This window comes from Corapipo altera, unplaced genomic scaffold (genome assembly GCF_003945725.1).
Source record: "Corapipo altera isolate COAL_440 unplaced genomic scaffold, ASM394572v1 61, whole genome shotgun sequence".
In the NCBI taxonomy this organism is placed as follows: Eukaryota; Metazoa; Chordata; class Aves; order Passeriformes; family Pipridae; genus Corapipo; species Corapipo altera.
This window is the reverse complement of record NW_020884910.1, coordinates 5,171,677-5,190,349: the sequence shown is the minus strand read 5'-3', so window position 1 is coordinate 5,190,349 and position 18,673 is coordinate 5,171,677. Positions and strand designations below refer to the sequence as shown.

Below are 18,673 nucleotides of genomic sequence, written 5' to 3'. Positions count from 1 at the left end.
AGGGGGACAGAGGCAGGGTATGGGCATGACTCAAGGTGGGATGCAATTAATGGAGGCAAGGGTGGGGAGAGGAGAGACTTGACAACAGTGGGGCAGGGAGCAGAGGAGATAGCAAAGAAGCTGTTTGTTTTCAAGGGGCTGGAAAAAAATAGGGTTGGACGGAACATGGATGGAAACAAGCAAAAAGCTCCTGGTGTCACATACTGCTCTCCAGAGTTTGGAAGGGAACCCAGGCGTCCTTAGACTCTCATCTCACCTACTGCCAGCATGTGGATCTGAAAGACAAGCCTCTGGTGCTAGCTAGGAGCACAGCCATCCCTTCCTACATCCCACCCTAACTTTCACTACTTGGAGTGGGGACAGTCACTTGGATTGCCTCTCCTGATCCCTGGAAGAGGTCTTCATGGTGAGTCTGTTACAAGGTTGTTAATGAACCCTGTGGACGTGCATATCATGGCATCCCTACTGAGTTGACTTTAAAACAAACTGACCAGGATCCTCAAAAACAGAAAACAGTAATCTGTGCCAAAATGGCTCTGAAATCAAGCATTCAGAAGTTACAGAAGGCTGAAATCAAAATAATGTGTGGAAACTTAATTTGGCTTAACTTTGGCATGTATGACTTTGTGAAAAAGAGGCCTGGAAGGGACCTCAAGGAGCCATCTGGGGACTCCAGTCCATCTCTTTCTCTCAAGGCAGAAACAATTATTCCTAGACGATTCTTGACAAATGTTTCTCTGATCTTTTTTTGTGAGACAGGCGTTAATTACATGATCACATATTTTTTTCTTAATGGCATCCTGCCTTAGTGCATAAAATATACTGGGACCATGCTGTGGAGGAGACTGGGAATGCAGCTGGAAAAAGGACAGGCTCATGGTTCAGCTTGTGGACTGCTGCCCTGGAGAGCTGCCTGTGCTTCAGAGTTCTTGGGTGGTCATATAAATCAGACTTCTCCTGGATGGTCATTAATTGTGTTTTCTCCCTTTTCTGGGTGCACAGTTTGAAAATACTGCTTCTGATTTATGTGTCCGTGCTTGGTACTTTGTTTTGATATACTGTTAGGGCTTTTATTTTACCACCACCACCCCAACTGCCCAGACCATGTGGCACTGGTTCCCATAGACTGGGAAATAAAACTGAAGTTCCTCTGCACCTTATTCAGCTGTAACATGTCACTCATCTCCCACTTCCCATCTGACCCTGCCCTGTGCACTCTGTCAGCTTCCATCTCCCCAGACCTTGCTTATTTTGCTGAAAGCATGTGTACAGAATGATGATTCCCAGATCCTTTATGTTTTTTACGGACAGTTCCTCTAACTATTTTGTTAAGTTCAGGTTTCTCCATAACCACCTCATCCTCTGAGGTATATGCATTCGGTGCAATTAATTACACAAGTAATGTCTATAATTACCTCAGGGAAAAATCAGTGAAACATCTAAGAACTGAGAGCATACAGGATACTAGGAACTACTGTAGTGGATGACAGAATCGTCACAGGATAGCAGAGGATGGAAGGGACCTCTGGAGATCATCTGGTTCAACATCCTCTTATTCACGGAGTTTAGCTACACCCAGTTACCCAGGACCATGTCCAGTTGGGTTTTGTATATTTCCAGAGATAGAATGATAGAATGATTTAGGTTGGAAGGAACCTTAAAGATAATCTAGTTCTAACTCCACTGTCACAGGCAGGGACACATCCCACTAAACCATCTTGCTCAAGGCTCCATCCAACCTGGCCTTGAACTTGTCCTCCACAACTTCTCTGGGCAACCTGCTCCAGTCTTTGACTACCCCCACAGTAAAAAGGGTGTTACCCTCACAGTAAAAAGGGTGTTTTCTGGTATTCAGGTAGAGTTTCATGTGTTTTAAATAGTGCTTACTGCATCCTGATCTGTCAGCAGGCACCCATCTCCCTCCTCGTCATTCCCTTCCACCATATATTTATACACATTGGTGAGATTCCCCCGAGCATTTTGTTCTCTAGGCTGAACATTCCCAGCTTTCTGTGTCTTCCCTCATATGAGAGATGCTGCAGACCCTTAATCATCTTTTTGGTCTTTTGCTGAAGTCACTCCAGTAAGTCTCTCTCTTTCTTGCACTGGGGAGCCCAGAACAGGGCAAAGGTGGCCTTACCAGTGCTGGGTAGAGGGAAAGATCACATCTCTTGACCTACTGACAATGCTTTTCCTGATGCAGCCTGGGATGTTGCTGTCTGTCTTTTCTGTAAGGGCACACTGCTGGCTCATGGCCAGCTTCATGTCCTCCAGAACCCCTCAGGTCGTCCTTTGCAGAGGCCCCAGCCTGTACAGCATGGGGTTATTCTTCCCCAGGTGCAGGACTTTGCATTTCCCTTTGTTCATCTTCATGCTATTCCTCTTTGACCAATTCCCCAGCCTGTCCAGGTTGCTCTGGATGGCAGCACACCATCTGGTGTGTCAGCTCCTCCCGGCTTTGTGTAATCTGTAAAATTGCCAAAGGTGTACTCTGCCGAATCATCCAGCTCATTAATGAAGATGTTAAACAGTATAAGACCTAGTAACAGGATATACCACTAGTGACTGGCCTCTAGCTGGACTTTGTGCCACTGACCATGACACTCTGGGCCCGGCCATTCAGCCATTTTGGGATCCACCTCACAGTCCACTTATGTAACCCGTACTTTGTCAGGTTGTCTATGGGGATGTTATGGGAGACAGTGTCAAAAGCCTCACACTAAACTCAGTGCAAACAACATCGTTGCTCTCCTCTCATTCACCAAGCCAGTTTTTGTGCTGTGAAAGATTGGTTGGGCTGGATTTCCCCTTTATAAACCCATGCTGACTACACTTGATACCCTCCTTGTTCTTCATGCATTTGGAAATAGTTTCCATGATTTTTTGCTCCATTGTCTTTTTAGGGATTGAAGTGAGGCTGACCAGGCTGTAATTTCCCAGATCCTCCTTCTTGTCCTTATTGAAGATAGGAGTGATATTTGGCTTTCTTCCAGGTTTCAGGAACCTCTCCTGATCACTGTGATCTTTCAAAGAATGGCTTCGGAATTAAATTATTCAGCTTCCTCAGCACTTTTGGGTCCCTTGCTCAGGGGCCTGGCATTGTTGAAGGACATTCTCACCAGTAAGGCTTCCTTCTGGGTCACCTTCCCCTGTTTCCATCTTTTGTACATTTCCTTTTTATGTCAGAATTTATTCAAGATGTCCATGCTCATCCATGCACGCCTTCTACCACTTTTGCTTGATTTTCTTCTTGTCAGGATGAACCACTCTTGAACTTTGAGGAGATGATCCTTGATTGTCAAACAGCTAAACCCTTGGTTTCTAGTTCAATATCTTTCTCCTGATTGTGATCAGGGTAAGATGTTTCAGAACATTTTATAAATGTTCCCATATGTCCATACTTAAATAGTGATTTGAATTCAAATAGCATGTTTCATACCCTTTACCAAAAATGGGGTTCAGAACTACCTATTTCAGGCGCCAGTATTATCCAGGTTCTTGCCTGTAGGTGATATCCTGCATCAGTGGCTTTCAGAGTCCAGTTAGAAATATAACTGTCTTCCTGTCACCTAGTGGGAGGCTTCTTACCCCAGGGCCCACTTACTAGGCAGGTCTTTCTAGGGTCCCCCCACAGGTGTGGAGAAGAGACAGACTCCTTTAGGGGAAGTTTAAGGGCAACCCCACTTGAGAACTAGAATCATCTCCCGGAGAAGTCACCTTCCAGTGACTAGAAGACAATTCTACTTTAAATACATGGGATATACAATAACTACTTAATTCAAAAATACTTCCTTCTACTGCTTTTGAAAGTGCCGCCTTTCCCGCTAATTGCATTGTCCCCTTGCTCCCATGCTATGAGGCAAAGAGAATGTCCTTTTGAACTCAGAATGACATCATCAGCTTGATATGGCTTAAATCCAGTCCAATTAAAAATACATAAATGTGGCACTTCCCTTAAGTCAGATGTCCTGAAATGACTCCTTTATAAAAAGGCATTGTTAATCCTACCAGGCCTTTTTTGCTTTCAGGCTCTTTTCTTAGGGGTCATTTGGAGTGACTGCTGCTCCAATCACGCTAACCTGGTTTAAGCTCACCCATTTCCTTTCTGTGTCCTTACATGCCTACTCATTGTTGCCTGTTAAGTTCAGCCTTGCTCAGGCTGCTGGCTTGTAGCCTCTGCAGGGTCTGAGAGGAATGCTCATCCAAGTCTTGCAGAACAGCATGTGAGCGGCTGGGCTCGATCAGGAGATAAGCTTTGCTGACCATTAGCAAAACAATGGACTGTACGCTCAGTGCTGCTAAATGCACAAAATAAACAGGGAGGGGGGAAAAAATAGGTTGCTCTGAGCAACAATCGGGTCACAAAATGTTCAGGAGGAAATGAGATTCTGGAAAAGATTTGTTGTTTTATTTTTTTTAGTAATGGAATTGTTTCCATTGATTTCTAGGGCTTTTTGGTGCTTTCATGCTACTGGTTTCTTGTCTCCAGCCAGTTAGATCTTGCTGCCTGATCCTGAATATTGCCTTTTAGAAAGGCTTTTGAATTATGTCTAATAAGCTGAAGAAAAAGCAACATGGGTTGTTAGTCTGATCAAATTAGGAGGTGTGCTCTCTTATACAGAGTGTAAAAGATTTTGCCATGTCAAGCAGTCTACAGGGAATTAGGGGAAATAGGCATGCTTTATGGGAACACTCAGGACTCATGTTTAAAGACACAGTGGTGAGTCTTTCCTGTTGTTTTCTGTGCCTACCTTTAAGCTTTGTGTTGGCAAACCCTCTAGCCTGTCCACATATTTGCTAATTTTTTATATTGGATAATTCAGTTTCAATGCCATATTTTCCCAGATGTTTTAGAGATCTGGGAGAGAGCTCTCCTTTTAAAAACAGCTGTGTCTCCATCTCAGGGCAAGGACAGCTGTCAACACCAGATGTACAATGCAAGATGCAGCAACAATTAGTAACCATTTGCTAGCCAAAGATGAAGGAAGTAGTGTGTGATGGTGATTAGTGAGCAGCCAGGGACAGGGATCATTAAATCAATTAGAGTGCTTGGCAAAAACTCAATGAACAAAATGAAAATACTGTTACATTTTTGGCCACTTCATAATTAGCTTTGCATTTTCTCCCAGGTTGTCTGAGGAGAATCGCCGCCTTTAATTCCAGGCTGCAAACTAAAGATCCCCAGTTCATAGGCAGGACATACAACAACAGTGCAAGCTCACTGCTGTAGCTGATGTATGTAGAACAACCAAGGTTTCATAGCTCTATTCAGCCATTTTGCTCTGCCTTTGTATTGCATCCCTCTCTGCAGACATACCATACTCCCCATGGTTTGCCTTGTGGATATCAAGACCTGCTCTAACCCACCAACCACTATCGTCCTTTTCCTCCCTCACAGAGTTGGCTGTCCTGGGGAGACCTGTACCCATGGAATTATTTTCAGCCAGGGTAAAAACAGCTGCAGCAGCAAGAGCATTTCATTGCAGTTAAGGATGGTAATTTCCATCTGCAAGGAGGCCTTCCAGCGAGGACAGCATCTCGGCCAGGCTTTACCAGGCGTACTGCTGCGTTCTTTGCTTCTTTGGTGATGTAAATGTCTATTTCCAACAGCCTTTTCTCCTTCTGTTGGCACCTTGCACGATGTGCATTGCTTTCTTTCCAAAACCTATTTCAATAGGAACTAGTGAATCCTCTTCCTGCATTTGTGAGAAGGCACAATAAACCTCATCACCCTGCTGCAACATCCCCCAGCTATCTGAAGGAGGAAGCGGAGAAAAATCTCCTTTGTTAGCTGTTTTGCCTGGCTCCCTGTACAACTTCTAGGTCACTGTGACAACTTGGAAACCCAGCCTGGGTCTCCTCCCCTGGCATGCGTCTCCCATACATCTACCAAGATCCAGCTAAAGAGTAGTCCTAGTCCCAGGGCTCCACTTAAGGCTTCCTAGCCCTACATGATTTTCTTGAAAGAACTGAAGGCCTCAAGAGTTAGGTTGGCTTTCACTCTCTTTTCTTTGAAAGTCTCCTCAACAGCCAGTTTGGAAGTTGACTGGGGAGGCAAGGTAATAGTAAGCATGGGACACTCATGGGCCCTTCCACCAATACTGTAGTACAGAGAGAGCAAATGGATGTCAGTCTTGGGCTGCTTGACTGAATCTAACGTGAGCAAGATGATACACGCAGAAGAGTCCAATAATTTCTCTAATTTGAACCCTTTCAGATGTCTAAGGAAGTGGGCATAAATTTTGCTTTCCAGAAAGAAAAAGTCTTGTCAAAAGCTCATTAGATTGACAGAGCTTCTCAGGCTCTGGACAACATGGTTTTCCAGGGTTATTTATGAAGAGGGTGTGGTCAGAAAAATGCTGGGGCAAGGGAAACCATCAAACTGAACAAGATGTTCTCCTGGCACAATGGGAAACCTGATGCCTCTGTCAAGAGCCAGTGGATAGAACCAACCTTAAACCTGTGCGGAACAACAGCAAGGAGGACTTAATTCCACAGAAGGATGCATTTTCCTGCTTACGGAGTCACTGACGTTTTTCAAGTGTCGCAATATTGCCATGAACCTGTATTTGGTGTCTCTGCTCATTCAACTCCTCAGCAAATTTGGAATACGGAAGTTGTCTGTAACTTCTGCTACATTAACCTGTTGAGACCACTTGGCTTTATCAGTTTTGGCAAACTTACCTGGAGTCGTGCAAGGCCTAGGTGCACCTACGCACATCCAGATCAGCAAAACATCAGCTGTCCTCTGAAGCAATTGTTGGTGATGACATATTTTGTGACAGGAAATGATTGCAAAATACTGGGTTCTCTGGATTAAAAACTTCTGTCCTGCTCAGAAACATGGATACAACTGGTACGTTCTAAACATAGATTCCTTTGGGTTTTGTTCTGGGACAAAAATCAAAACCACTTTTCAGGATTTATTGTTTAATCATTAACGCCTGGGCACTCAGTAAATTTGTTACTGTTACAATCTCTGATTTTCCACTGGAAAAAAAAAGCAAAGTTAAAGTTCAACCATTAATATTGAGTTTGCCCATGCCACTCAAACAAGGGACAAGCCATTACAATATCTCACTAAATTGCTGTGTGGGTAATTGCCCTGGCAATATTAAGGAATTAGATACAAGACTGGTAGATTCATTAATATAGTTTTGATTCACTAGTGCAGTAAAATTCAAAACAGCCTTGAATGATTGCATCCTTATCAGGCTAGAGGAGGTAGCCCTGTCGCCATGACTTTTGGTGGAATGACCCAGCAAGAGCTGCAAGGTAATCAAACAGAAAATATTCCTACTGATCATCCAAAAAGGAAGCAATGGAGAAAGAAAAAGCAGGAGTTCCCTGTGGAGGAACATGTCTATTGGTTCATGTTGGAGCAGACCTATTCAGATTGAAGTTTATGGGGGTCTATGAAATGTAAATAGACAAATGAAAATGCCCAAACAAACAAACAAAAAGCCTCCCCTCTTCTTCTACTGAGCTCCTTAAAGCTTTGTTCTACCCAGAAATTGTACCAGTTTTCCAATTCACTGCCACCTTATGGCATTACAGAGAGACAACACTTCAGTAATTTCTATCAGACACTTCACATTTTCAGGCAGCCTCCCTGGGAACTTGGATGTTACAGAAACAGGGCAGCTGTAAAAGTGCCCCATGCATCCAGATTTGGAACAATATTAATGCCTGAGATGCTGGGTTTTAACAGCTTGTGAAAACTGATCATCAAAATGTCAATTCTATTTATATTTGCAGATTCTAAACAGAGGTCATTTCATCAGCCAAGGGGACAAAATAAATATGGACTTTTCAATGTTGTCAAAAGAGAATCTTTCAGTCTAAAAAAGCAACCAGCTCATTCATGACTCTCAAAAATGATTTTAATTGTCAGTCAGTCCATTTTTGAAATTGAGGATGAAAGCTTAACAGATACCCTTATTGTGTGTTTAGGGTTTTTCTGCAAGTAGTCTTAGCTAAGGAAACAATCTATGAAAAGACTAACAGAAATTGGAGATGCTTTATAGTTTCTCATCCCTTCAAATACATAATAATCCTCCTTTAAAGCACACTTGTGTGGTTTCCTGGTGGATGAGAAGATGCTATGACTTGAATGGACAGGCTTTGGAGACTTGGCTGGTTAATTATTACTTGGAAATATGGCCAAGATTGCCTAATACGACATATTGCAGCTGTGATTTTTGTAATATGCATTCCCCAAATGGATGGATAGATTTGGTATTCAGAAAAGTGTCATTAGCAGTAACCAAGTTGTGGTTTTGATTGGTTTGGTACTGAAGAGGAAAGTGGATGATCTTAGGGAAGGGCTATACTAGACAGGAGGATGAGCACAAAGTTGTTTTCCTGAAGTAACCTTGTTCTCTGTAAGTGAGTGAAGTTGATTTCCCATTTTTATTATTAGGTTGTAGACTCGTTTCAAAGCTTTAAGGGACATTTTTCAAATGGACACTATCAGTATCAATTATGCATTGGTCTGATTCTTATTTACCACTGTTATGAGTAACAACAAATGCTAAAAAGCAAAGAGCTCACCCTTCCCCACCTGCTGTTTTTCAGTGCCAACTGTTTTAAGAAACAAAGCTCGGCTGTCTCTTCTAAGTCAGTTCTGCTGTTTACGTAGTTGTTTGAAAGAACTTTGTCAGAAAGTAAGAAAATGTGACTTGTGTTAGTGTTTTGATGCTCAAGGCCAGAAAAAATAATTTCAAGCTCATGACTGGAATGCCTGGTGGTGCATTTCAGGTAGAAGAGAGCTGGCCACTGCCTGGTTGCATATTTGTCTTTTTTATGTAAGAATGCTCTTCAGGGAACTAACCCAATCTGTAGCCCTAATTTTTAAGAACAGCTCTACCAAATAAGAGAGAAAATGTAATTTTCACTGTTGGTAGTTTATTGAAAGTGTGTCTCAGCAATGTTTGACACAGCGGTGTCTCAGAGGGGGGGCTGGAATGATGAGTACAGTAGGGTGGCTTGGGGTGGCTGCAGTACCACTTTGATGTAGTGACTTCAGACCGTCTCTTTTAGCCCTTGTTAGGGAACACCACTCTCACCTGCCAGGTTCCCAGCTGCACAGGTAGGTCATGAAGAATCAAACCTTAAATGATCTCATGGTCTTTGTAGTAGGTAAAACCATTCGTCATTTAGGAGGCAGGAAAAAAGGCTTCCAGAAAACCAAGCAGCCTGGGGCAAGTAAAATGCTGAACAGGACCATTTTGAGAGATGGGATTTTTTTTCTGCTTTGGAAAACAGCTCTTATAAAGGATAAATTTTAGCTGCCTTTGGCCAGGTCTTTGTTTGCTCACATAGCAATGGTGTTCAGAAGGGGGCTAGAAAAAAAGGACATCTTGCAATATTTTGATGCCTTGAAAAGAGAAAACAGCAGCTCTTAGTTAGTCTCCAACACTGGCAAAATATGCTTCTGCTAGCCCAAGTTATTTTGTTTGTGGTATAAACTGTTCTGGCAAGAGCACTTTTTCTTTTAATGGCATAAGCAAGTGGTGCTCAATTTTTGCTGAGGTCTGCTGAGTAATTTTACTGAGGTCACAGCATGCAGCAGTTCTCCAGCGCCTGCTTTGCCAGGGCTGAGAACTAGTGCCCCCGGGGATACTTCAGAGAAGCCCTGAAGAAGTACAAGGTCTTCCAGAACCTGGAACTTGGCATGCCTGGAACTCTGGCCAGGGCCAAGCTCAGTCTACCCACGGTGGCGGCAAGACCTGGTCATGAGGGTGTTTAGTGGCTCCAATACAAACTGTGTTTGCTGACAGGAGGTTTCGCTGTTAACAGCTGAATTGGGAGAACTTTCTAAGAGAGCCTCGATCTCCTTTCCCCCGTTCGGCACAGCTTTTGCAGAATCCAGGGATTGCCATCTATTCATGTGCCAAGTCCATGGCTGTTCCCCCCCAGACACACCACAGGCCTAAGGGTGACTCGAGATCCCGCAGGAAACACGGAGAGCCCCTGTTGCTACAGGGGCGTGTAGCAACAGGACAAGGGGGAATGGCTTCAAACTGCAAGCGAGTAAGTTTAGTTTAGATCTTAGGAAGAAGTTTACTGTGAGGGTGGTGAGGCAATAGAACAGGTTGCCCAAAGAAGGTGTGGATGCCCCGTCCCTGGAAGTGTTCAAGGCCAGGCTGGATGAGGCTTGGAGCGACGTGGTCTAGTGGAAAGTGTCCCTGCCCATGGAGCGGGGGCTGGAACTGGATGGTCCAACCCATTCTGTGATTCTGCGACAGCACCGTGCGCGTCAGCGCCATTGTCTTTCACAGCTCGACGAAGCAGGACCCCGGCACCTCGGTGCCTGACGGATTTTAGGCACAACTCCCGCCGCTCTGAGCCCCCCTCCGCGCTGCCCCAGGCGCGCTCCCGGCGGGCCTGCCCGCGAGGTCGCGCCCGAGGGGCGGTGTCCGCTCGCGCTGCGGGCCGCGCATGCGCGGCGCTGCCCCGGCCCCCGCAGAGGTGAGCGGCCGTGCCCCGGCGGGAGCGGCCGCGCCCGCGCGCACCGCCATTGGCCCGCGGCGGGCGGCCTCATCGCCGCAAGCCAATCGCCGCGCTCCGCCGCGGGAGCCAATGGCAGCCCGCGGCCGCGCTCCGCCCCGGGCTGCGGCTCGGAGCCGTCCCAGAGACGTGTGACGGAGCCATCGCGGTCGCTCATTGGCTGTCCTGCCCCGGCCCCGCTCGGGTTGGCCCTGCGATAGCCGGAAGGGAGCCCGCCCTGCCATTGGCCGCCCGGCCGCGCTGCTAGGGCGGCGGCGGCGCGCTCCCATTGGCTGTCCGCCCCGCTTCGAGGAGCATCGGCCGCGCCCGCGGCGGCGCCGTGATTGGTCACGACCCGTTACGGGCACTCCCGTAACGGCCCCACGATTGGTCCCGAGCGGGCTCGGGCGTTTCCGTGCGGGCCTCGGGCCGGGGCTCGCGGGCGCGCCGGGGCTGCTCGGCCGGGTATTCACAGACGGCGCTTACGGCCGTTCCGCAGCGTGGGGCGGCGGCAGCCACGGGCGGCTGCGCGGCTTTGGCGCACGCACAGAGCGCAGCGGCGGGAGCCCGGCACGCAGCGGAGGCAGCAGCGGGGACAAAGGGACCGATCGGCAGGAACGGGGAGGGGGGCCCGGCGGGAGGCTTCAGCCGGGCGCGCGAGTCCTACGTCCCTTGGGCGCCTCGGGAAGCAGCAGCAGCCGCAGCAGCCGCCGCAGCAGCAGCAACCGCCGCCGCCGCCAGCGCTCTGAAGCCGGGCTGAAAGACGAGCAGGGAAGCCTCCGCCGCCGTCATGGCTTGTGTCGCCGCCGCCGGTCGCCGCCCGCAGTGCAGCGTGCCCAGCCTGAGCCGCCGCCAGGTGCCCGTGCGGGCGCAATGAGCAGCGTGGCCACCGGAGCCACCGCCACCACAGCGCCGCACTGAGCAGCAGCGTCAGCGAGCAGCGAGGCCGCCCGGACCGCCTCACCCCCCTCCGCGCGCCGCGGATCCCGCCGCCGCCGCCGGATCCTATTGCGAGCAGTAGCCTCATCGCCTCCGCTCGGCGGTACCCTCGAGATCCCTCCGCCGGGGGAGAAAAAAATAGTCCCGTTGCCTGCCGCCTCCCTCAGAGGCGAGGGGGAAGGAGAGGAGCGGGAACGGGGGAGGGAAGAGGAGGAAGAAAAAGAAGAAAGGGAAAAAAAAGGAAAGAGATAAAATAAAAGGAGAGAAGCGCGGCGGCGGGATCGGAGGAGCCGGGCCGCGAGCCTCCGCCCCATGTGACTGGCGCCCGGGGTGGGGGCAGCGAGGCCCAGTGAACCCACCTCGCTCGGGAGCGGCGCCGGGGGGAGGCGGCTCTCGGACCCACCGGCGCGGCCGGGAAGGATGGTCGTGTGAGGAGCGGGCGGCGCGAGGAGGAGCAGGAGGAGGCAGGAGAAGAAGCAGCAGCCGCCGCCGCCGGGCGACAGAGACCGAGAGGGGAGGGGGCTTCCCCGGGGGGGGAAGGGGGGGGTCCCGGCGTTTCATGTGGCGCGTCCCGCCCGTCTCCTGCAGCTGAGCGACCGAGGGAGCGGCAGGCGGGCCCGCCGGGGCGAGGCGGAGGGCGAAGGCAGGAAGAGGAGAGAGGTGATCGCCGTCGGGGCAGAGCGGGGGAGACCATGTCCGGGCGGCCCAGGACCACCTCCTTCGCGGAGAGCTGCAAGCCGGTGCAGCAGCCCTCGGCCTTCGGCAGCATGAAAGTCAGCCGTGAGTATCGTGCCCCCCTCGGATCGGGCGGTGAGGGCCGCGGGGGCTCCCCCCGCCCTTCGCCCGGGCGGGGAGCGGCGAAGGGAGCCCGGCCCCAGCCCCGGCGGCTCCTTTCTCTCCCCTTCCCCCCCCATTAACCTTGAATAGGCGCACGCCGCCGCTCCGTGCGGGGCCTGCTGGACGGAAAATCCCGGTGGGTTTGTCCTCGTCCTTAGCTCCTGGTCGCTGCCAGCGGCCTCTGGCTCGTTAAAAGGCCATTTTTTTACCCCCTTTGTGAAACGGATTGAGCGCTCCGTAGCCTATATTTCCTTTTTATTCCCCACCACCACCTCCTCCTCCCTCGAAAGGAGGAAACGAATTGCAGGCACACAGGTATGACCGTGACATTCACGTTCATTATGTGCGCTTTTTTTTTTTTTTTTTTTTTTTTTTTTTTTAAAAGCTCTCTTTGTTTTGTAGGGGGGGGCGGATGGAAGGGTTTTTCCCTCCCCCCTTAGGAGGGGGGGGACCCCCTTTTAGTCCAACCCAAAAAAAAAAAAAAAAAAAAGGGAGGGGGAGGGGATCTTACAAAAGGTGTCTCTAATATCCTCCAGGCTCTGGTAAAATACTCAATAGAAGGGATGAGAAAATGGTTATTTTGAAATAACTAGTCTGTTGGCTCACATGTCAAGCTCGGCGTTCCTTCTCCGATTTTCTGATCAGAGGAATATTTTTAATAATGAGGCCTGTGCTTTATTCTGCACAGGCATGTCAGAAATTAATGTGTGCCCATCCTTCGTATTTTAGCTGGTGGGGTTAGCTGGTGTATGTGAATCGAAAATATGTATTAAATCTGAACAAATGTACACTGTGAATACAAAAAGGCCCTGTTCTGAGCCGCTAAAGATCGGCTATGTGCTTAGGGAATTTCTTAACTCCGGATTTGAATATGTTCACATTAACAACTGAATTGTTCTTCCGGATTCATATTAACAGTGTAGTTTTCAGAGATACTTTCCTTTTTCTTGCGGAAATACAGGGTGACATCTTTATGGGACCGGGAATGCTCGACATGCATTGCCATTCGATTGATCTATTTGATACTCGTGTACAGCCACACCTGACATGGCTCTGTGGGAGCATGCCTGCATCTATCACATAGTTTATGCATTTCATGCCAAAGGGCTGTGAGACCGTGAGCTTTTTGACAGATCGGAAATCTTGATGTTTTTCTGCACTGAAATGTCTTCCACTGCGGTTGAGGCTTTGAAGAGAGCCTTTGGCTCAGGGGCCTGTAGTCCACCTTGTATCTGCATGATCAGTGTGCCAGCAGCACTTCAGAAAACATGGGTGCAGTTAACCCATATTAGCAGCATGAGAGCATATGTTTGATCCGCTCCAGCATTAGCATTTATTAAGGACTACTGATTTGTACCGGGAAAAAACATTGGTGACTCCATTTTAATTTATTGCTTTACTTTGTATGCCTGTGGAATGGAAAGCAGGTCTTGTTGATCAGTATTTCTGCAGGTGGCAAGCGAGACCTCAACCTGTCATGCTCAGCAACTAAATTTGTCTTATTCAGGCACTGCAGTTTGATTCTTGAAAGGTCGTTGATGCTTCTTTCCCGTTTATTTTGAGGTCAGAGACTGCACAGATGTTTGCCTGTGAAGAGGGTGCTAACTGATGCAGACTTACAAGTTTGCAAATATGATTCAATCCCAAGTGTATAACACTGAGGGAGAAACAAAGGCCGTAGCATAAAGCGCATGCACTTGTGATAACCCCCCCAGTCGCTCTAGTCATGTGCTCCTGGTCCTTCTGCTGTCTGGAAAAAAATGTCAGAACAAAGCAACAGAACCACACTCAAGGACTCTGTGGGAAATGCAGTTTCTATTTTCAGTTAATCCATCCATGTAAGACAGCCTGGGAAGTTAACTTTTTTCTTTTTTTTTTTTTTTTTTTTTTTTCTTTTTAAGTGAGAAAAATTCCAAGGTGTCAAAAAAGATGGTCCTTTACTGGTTAACAGGAGTCTTGGTAGCGTCTTGGTAACATGATGTAGCAAGCTATCTGTTGACAGATATTGAGTGCTTGTGTGGTGAGCAGAGAGTTTAGTTTGCTCTTTTGTTTTTGTTTATATATATCTGTATATCTACAGATACTCAGTTGTGTTCTGAGCCCCTTTGAGTTAAATCTGGGACAGAAGAGTCCTCGTGAAATAGGTTAAAATTGATAGACTGGTATCTTCTGAGTATCTTGGACATCTTTAGAACCTCTGTCTTGGTGTGGGTCTTTTGCAGGGAGTAGAACCTGACTTGTTTGATGTCAACCTTTTTGCTTTTATTTGTAAGACGGGAGGAGCACTGAAATCAAATGATGAAGTCACTCCTGCTCTGGTGTGTCTGCAGCTATTGCTTGTCCTGGCTGAGCGCTCCAACAGTTACCTAGGAAGGATGGATTCAAGGGATGAGAAAGGGATTGATAAAATGCTGGAGGAGGGTTCACTGTTCCTTGTGTTACCTGGGAGGAGCAGTACTGGAACCGTGCTGCAATGGCCCTGCTCCCCGGGGAGAAAGGGTGAGCAAGGATTTTTCATCTCTTTGTAATTTATTAGATTTATGAAACTTCATTCTCAGAAGTTGGTAAGAAAACATGAGCCTTAAAGGGAAGGATGGGAGATTACCAACAGCTGCTTGTCCTTTGACTGTTGGGAAAGATGACTTCTCATGTGTATTGCTCTCATTGCTCTGGAAGGGGTGTTACAAAGGTTTTAACAACCCCACAACAGTAGGAACCCTATGGCCTTCATGTATCTCTTTCAAGCCATACATCCACCTTCTGAAATCTGACTATTTTTATTTCTCTATTTATAGAGAATCCACCGTATGGATTTTTACATTGAAGTCGTTCTCAAATAGGGTGTTCTTTGTGTGGGTCAGTGTTGCTGGTTTGTAGGCTTTACAGGAACAAAAAAAAAAGTGTGTGTGTTCCTTGTGTTGAGCCTATCCTTCAAAAGGAGGGAGCTGAACTTGCAGTTCTCCACTTGCTGATATTATCAACCTGCTCGATGTAGTGTGAGAAGAGATATGAGCTGGAAGCTTTCTTTTGTTTTTCACCTAGTTGCTCTTGCATTACTTCCAGATGTACCTTGTTTCTCAAATGGGACAAAAATAATCCTGAAATATAAGGGGTAGTCATGCAACACATAACCAAAAATATCTGTATAAAAATAGAAGTCTCAAAGTTTGCAGTTTAAGAATTTTCATTTAATGACTGTAGAATTGATTTTTCTCCTTCCCTGAACTTCTGGAAAATAAGTGTTTCAAGTAGCACCAAGTCCTTGTAGACAGCAGTACTTATTATAACTGTAGCCAATTATCTTGATGGTCTGCAGTAAAAAATGTCTTGGCTAACACTTGCCATGAGAGTTTTTTGCTCCATGTGTGACTGTCATGTCTCTGTAATTGGTTCTGCAGAATTTGTTGACTTGGAGGGTGAGGGAGGCAATTTTATTTGCTTTAGCTAGTTCTGATGTTGAACACATACTCTTTGTTGCAAAATCTAAAGGACAGTCTTGTAATAATTCATTTTGGACTCTGTGGAAGAATGTTACAGTGGTGCCAAACTTGGGCTTTGTTGTTTTTCTTTTCTTCTTAGATTCACTGGGGTTTTTTTGTACTGTAAAATCTCCTGAAAGCACAATAGCTTGGTAAACCTATATTGCTGTGTACTGTTCACTCGTGGTACTGCTGCTGGCATTTGAGCATGATAGCTGTTTAAAAGTGGTTCATGAAGGAATAAAATCTGTGAGTTTGTTCTCTCTTAGTCGCTATTCCACAAGCCAGTACATAAAAGTGACTGCTTTTTAGGTAGCCTGTGGTGTCTGGGTGACAGCTGAGTTTAATGCCGTGTGGTGTCCGGGTAGGTGTGTGGGAAGAGCCTTGGAAAAGAGCACCCTGGGCCCCTTCGGGGAGAAGGAATGAGTGGGGTTGTTGAAACAGGCGAAATGATCGAGATAATACCACCCGGTGTTTCTCAACCCAGTTAGGGTAGGGCCCTCTCTTATTGCTTTGATAGCAGTTTCTGCCTAATTGGTTTCTGAAGCTGAAAGCCGCCCATCCTGCTTTCCTTGCTGGAGAGAGGAAGATCACTCCCTTCCAGAAGCCTGCTGAGCGGTATGTGTCTGGCCCTTGCTGATCCTAGCCCTGTCCAGCTTTCTGACTGCTGCTGGGTGAACAGCTTTCCTCATGCCTAGACTGGAAAAAATTGCACCGATGGGGTCAGCTAATGAACACGTGTGCGGGAGTGAAAAGTGTTTCGTGCTATAGTGTCCCAAAGTCGTGCCTTGCAGTCTGAAAAGGAATAGAACAACTGTCTGCTGTACTTAATTCTAGTGCTGCCAAACTATTTGCTCTTTATTCATGCCATTAGGTAGTTGAGCAGAAAAACAACTAATTAAAAAAGCGAGGCCTGCCAGTGGAACCTATCAAATGATAGTTTGACTAATTATTGTGCCGTGTCCTCCATGTCTTATTTTTGTATGTTGTTTTTTTCTTTTTTTTTTTTCCTTTTGAAACATACTGGAGATTATCCTAAACCTTTTTCTTTTCATTCCATCTCTGTTCTGCACATTTCCTCTTCTCTACACTGTTTCTTGTAGGTGATCCCCTGTTGTATTAGCACTTGATTATTCACCTTTTGTGTTTCTTAGCAATATTGTAACCATCTTGTTCACCTGTTAATACATCTTTGGAAACCCATATGGCTTATGGAGTATATTCCTTGCCTGTATGAGTCCTGGCTCTGGAATTTGTATCACTTTGTCTGTTAACTTGATAGGATCTTATAGGTATCACAAAGTAGTAGAGGGGACATAAAGAAAGTAGCAATTCTTTGACATATATTGCTGAAGACCACCCCACAGACTGAAGGATTTCCCTCTACTGCCCCAAAAGGGTTCTTTAATTTTCATGTATTCTATCTTTAAGAGGTATTTTAGTTAGAACATAAAGGATTTTTTCAGTATTGGTGTCAAGTTTACTCACTACAGGTCTTCATAATGATACAGATCTCTGGAATATGGGCTGTTGATGTTCCCTCACCCCATACTCTCCCTCAAAGTGGATGGATGGGTGATGTAAGGAAGATCCTGAAAGCCTATAGGGTATCTGTATCTCAAAAAGCTTGCAGTTAAAGCTTTGTGCTGTGACCAGCTCTAGCATTTTCTGGAATGAATTAATGCTAAACCCCTTAGTTATTTGAATGCAGAGCTAATAATGTGCAAGGTGGTTGGAGAACACTTGGAGCCTTTTGATTCAAGCTGTTGGAATATTTTTATTTTAAATGACTTTGAGTCCCATTTTAAACTGAAAAGTCTGTGTTACCTTTGAGTTTCCAGAAATTTCTGTGGAAGACTTAAGTCTTGAACATTTTTCTGGAGTTCTCTCCCTTTTGATTTTGTTAAAAAAATTTAACTTTATTCTGAGGACTTTTAGTCACCCATAACTAGTGTGGGAAGTGCTAAAGTGGCTGTCTCCTGCAGTAGCTATATGGCTGGTGCAGTTACTTGGCTGCTTTCTGAATTTAACGAGCGTCAGCCCGGTGCAGCCTTGAAAGACAAACAAAACTTTGGAAGTCAAGCAGCTGGGGAAAGGAGATTATCGAAAGTCTGAACGCCTCACAGAACAGCTCTCCACTTTTTTCTTTGACCCAAGTCCATGTGAAATCCAAAAATTTGTCTTTTCTGAACTTTTTTCAGTAAGCTGCACAAGTAGATGCTCTTTTATTTACGTATGTTGAAAATAAATGCTAATTACAGCCTTTACAAGAAAAAGTACTCCCTCAGCCATAAAGGCTCAAACCCATAGCGTGCTCTACAGGTCAGACCCCCTCTCTTCAGATGGAAAACCAGGAACCCCCTTGTCACTTCTCATCTTATGGGCATTGTTGCCAAAGTGGTGTATACTACCACTGGGAGAGGTGTAGGTTTGGAGACATAATCCCACTTTATATCTTTGAATTGATTTAAAGTGTAACCGTTGGAGTGCATTGTAGCAGTCTGGTCTTGAGGTGAGAAAGGTGTGAGACGAGGTAGTAAAATATGGGTCTGTGAGAAATGGCTTCAGCATCATAGTCATGCTCAGACAACTGTTCCTGGTCAGTGCTGCTGTATCTCATCAGACAGAAGCCTAAAATTAATCTCTACCTGAAGCTTTACAAACTGGATTTGGATAACAACTATTTACTTTCACCCAATCTTCAGAATCCCTCCTGCCCCTGTAGGTGCTAGCTTACCATTCCGTAGAGAGAGGGTCAGTTATTTGGGTATAGTCCATGAGAACAGTAAGTTTGACTCAGTCCTATATTGTCTAACAGTGCTGCTGTGTGATGTTTTGTCAGGGCAGTAGAAGAGGTGAGATGATGGTATTTTCAAGAGAAATACGTGTTGGAGACCGTACTGAAAGCACTGCTATATATCTCTGAG

General features: G+C 46.5%; 1 protein-coding gene across 2 annotated transcripts in view; it reads left to right on the top strand.

Annotated features, from left to right (window-relative positions):
- The first annotated feature begins 11,775 nt into the window (after positions 1-11,775).
- Positions 11,776-18,673, top strand: part of GSK3B (glycogen synthase kinase 3 beta) — a 152,639-nt gene continuing 145,741 nt past the window's right edge. For both annotated transcript variants that reach the window (XM_027653682.1, XM_027653681.1), the window contains exon 1: positions 11,776-12,210. In XM_027653682.1, the coding sequence (XP_027509483.1) occupies positions 12,123-12,210 (88 nt within the window). In that variant the 5' untranslated portion in view covers positions 11,776-12,122. The remainder of the gene's footprint in view (positions 12,211-18,673) is intronic.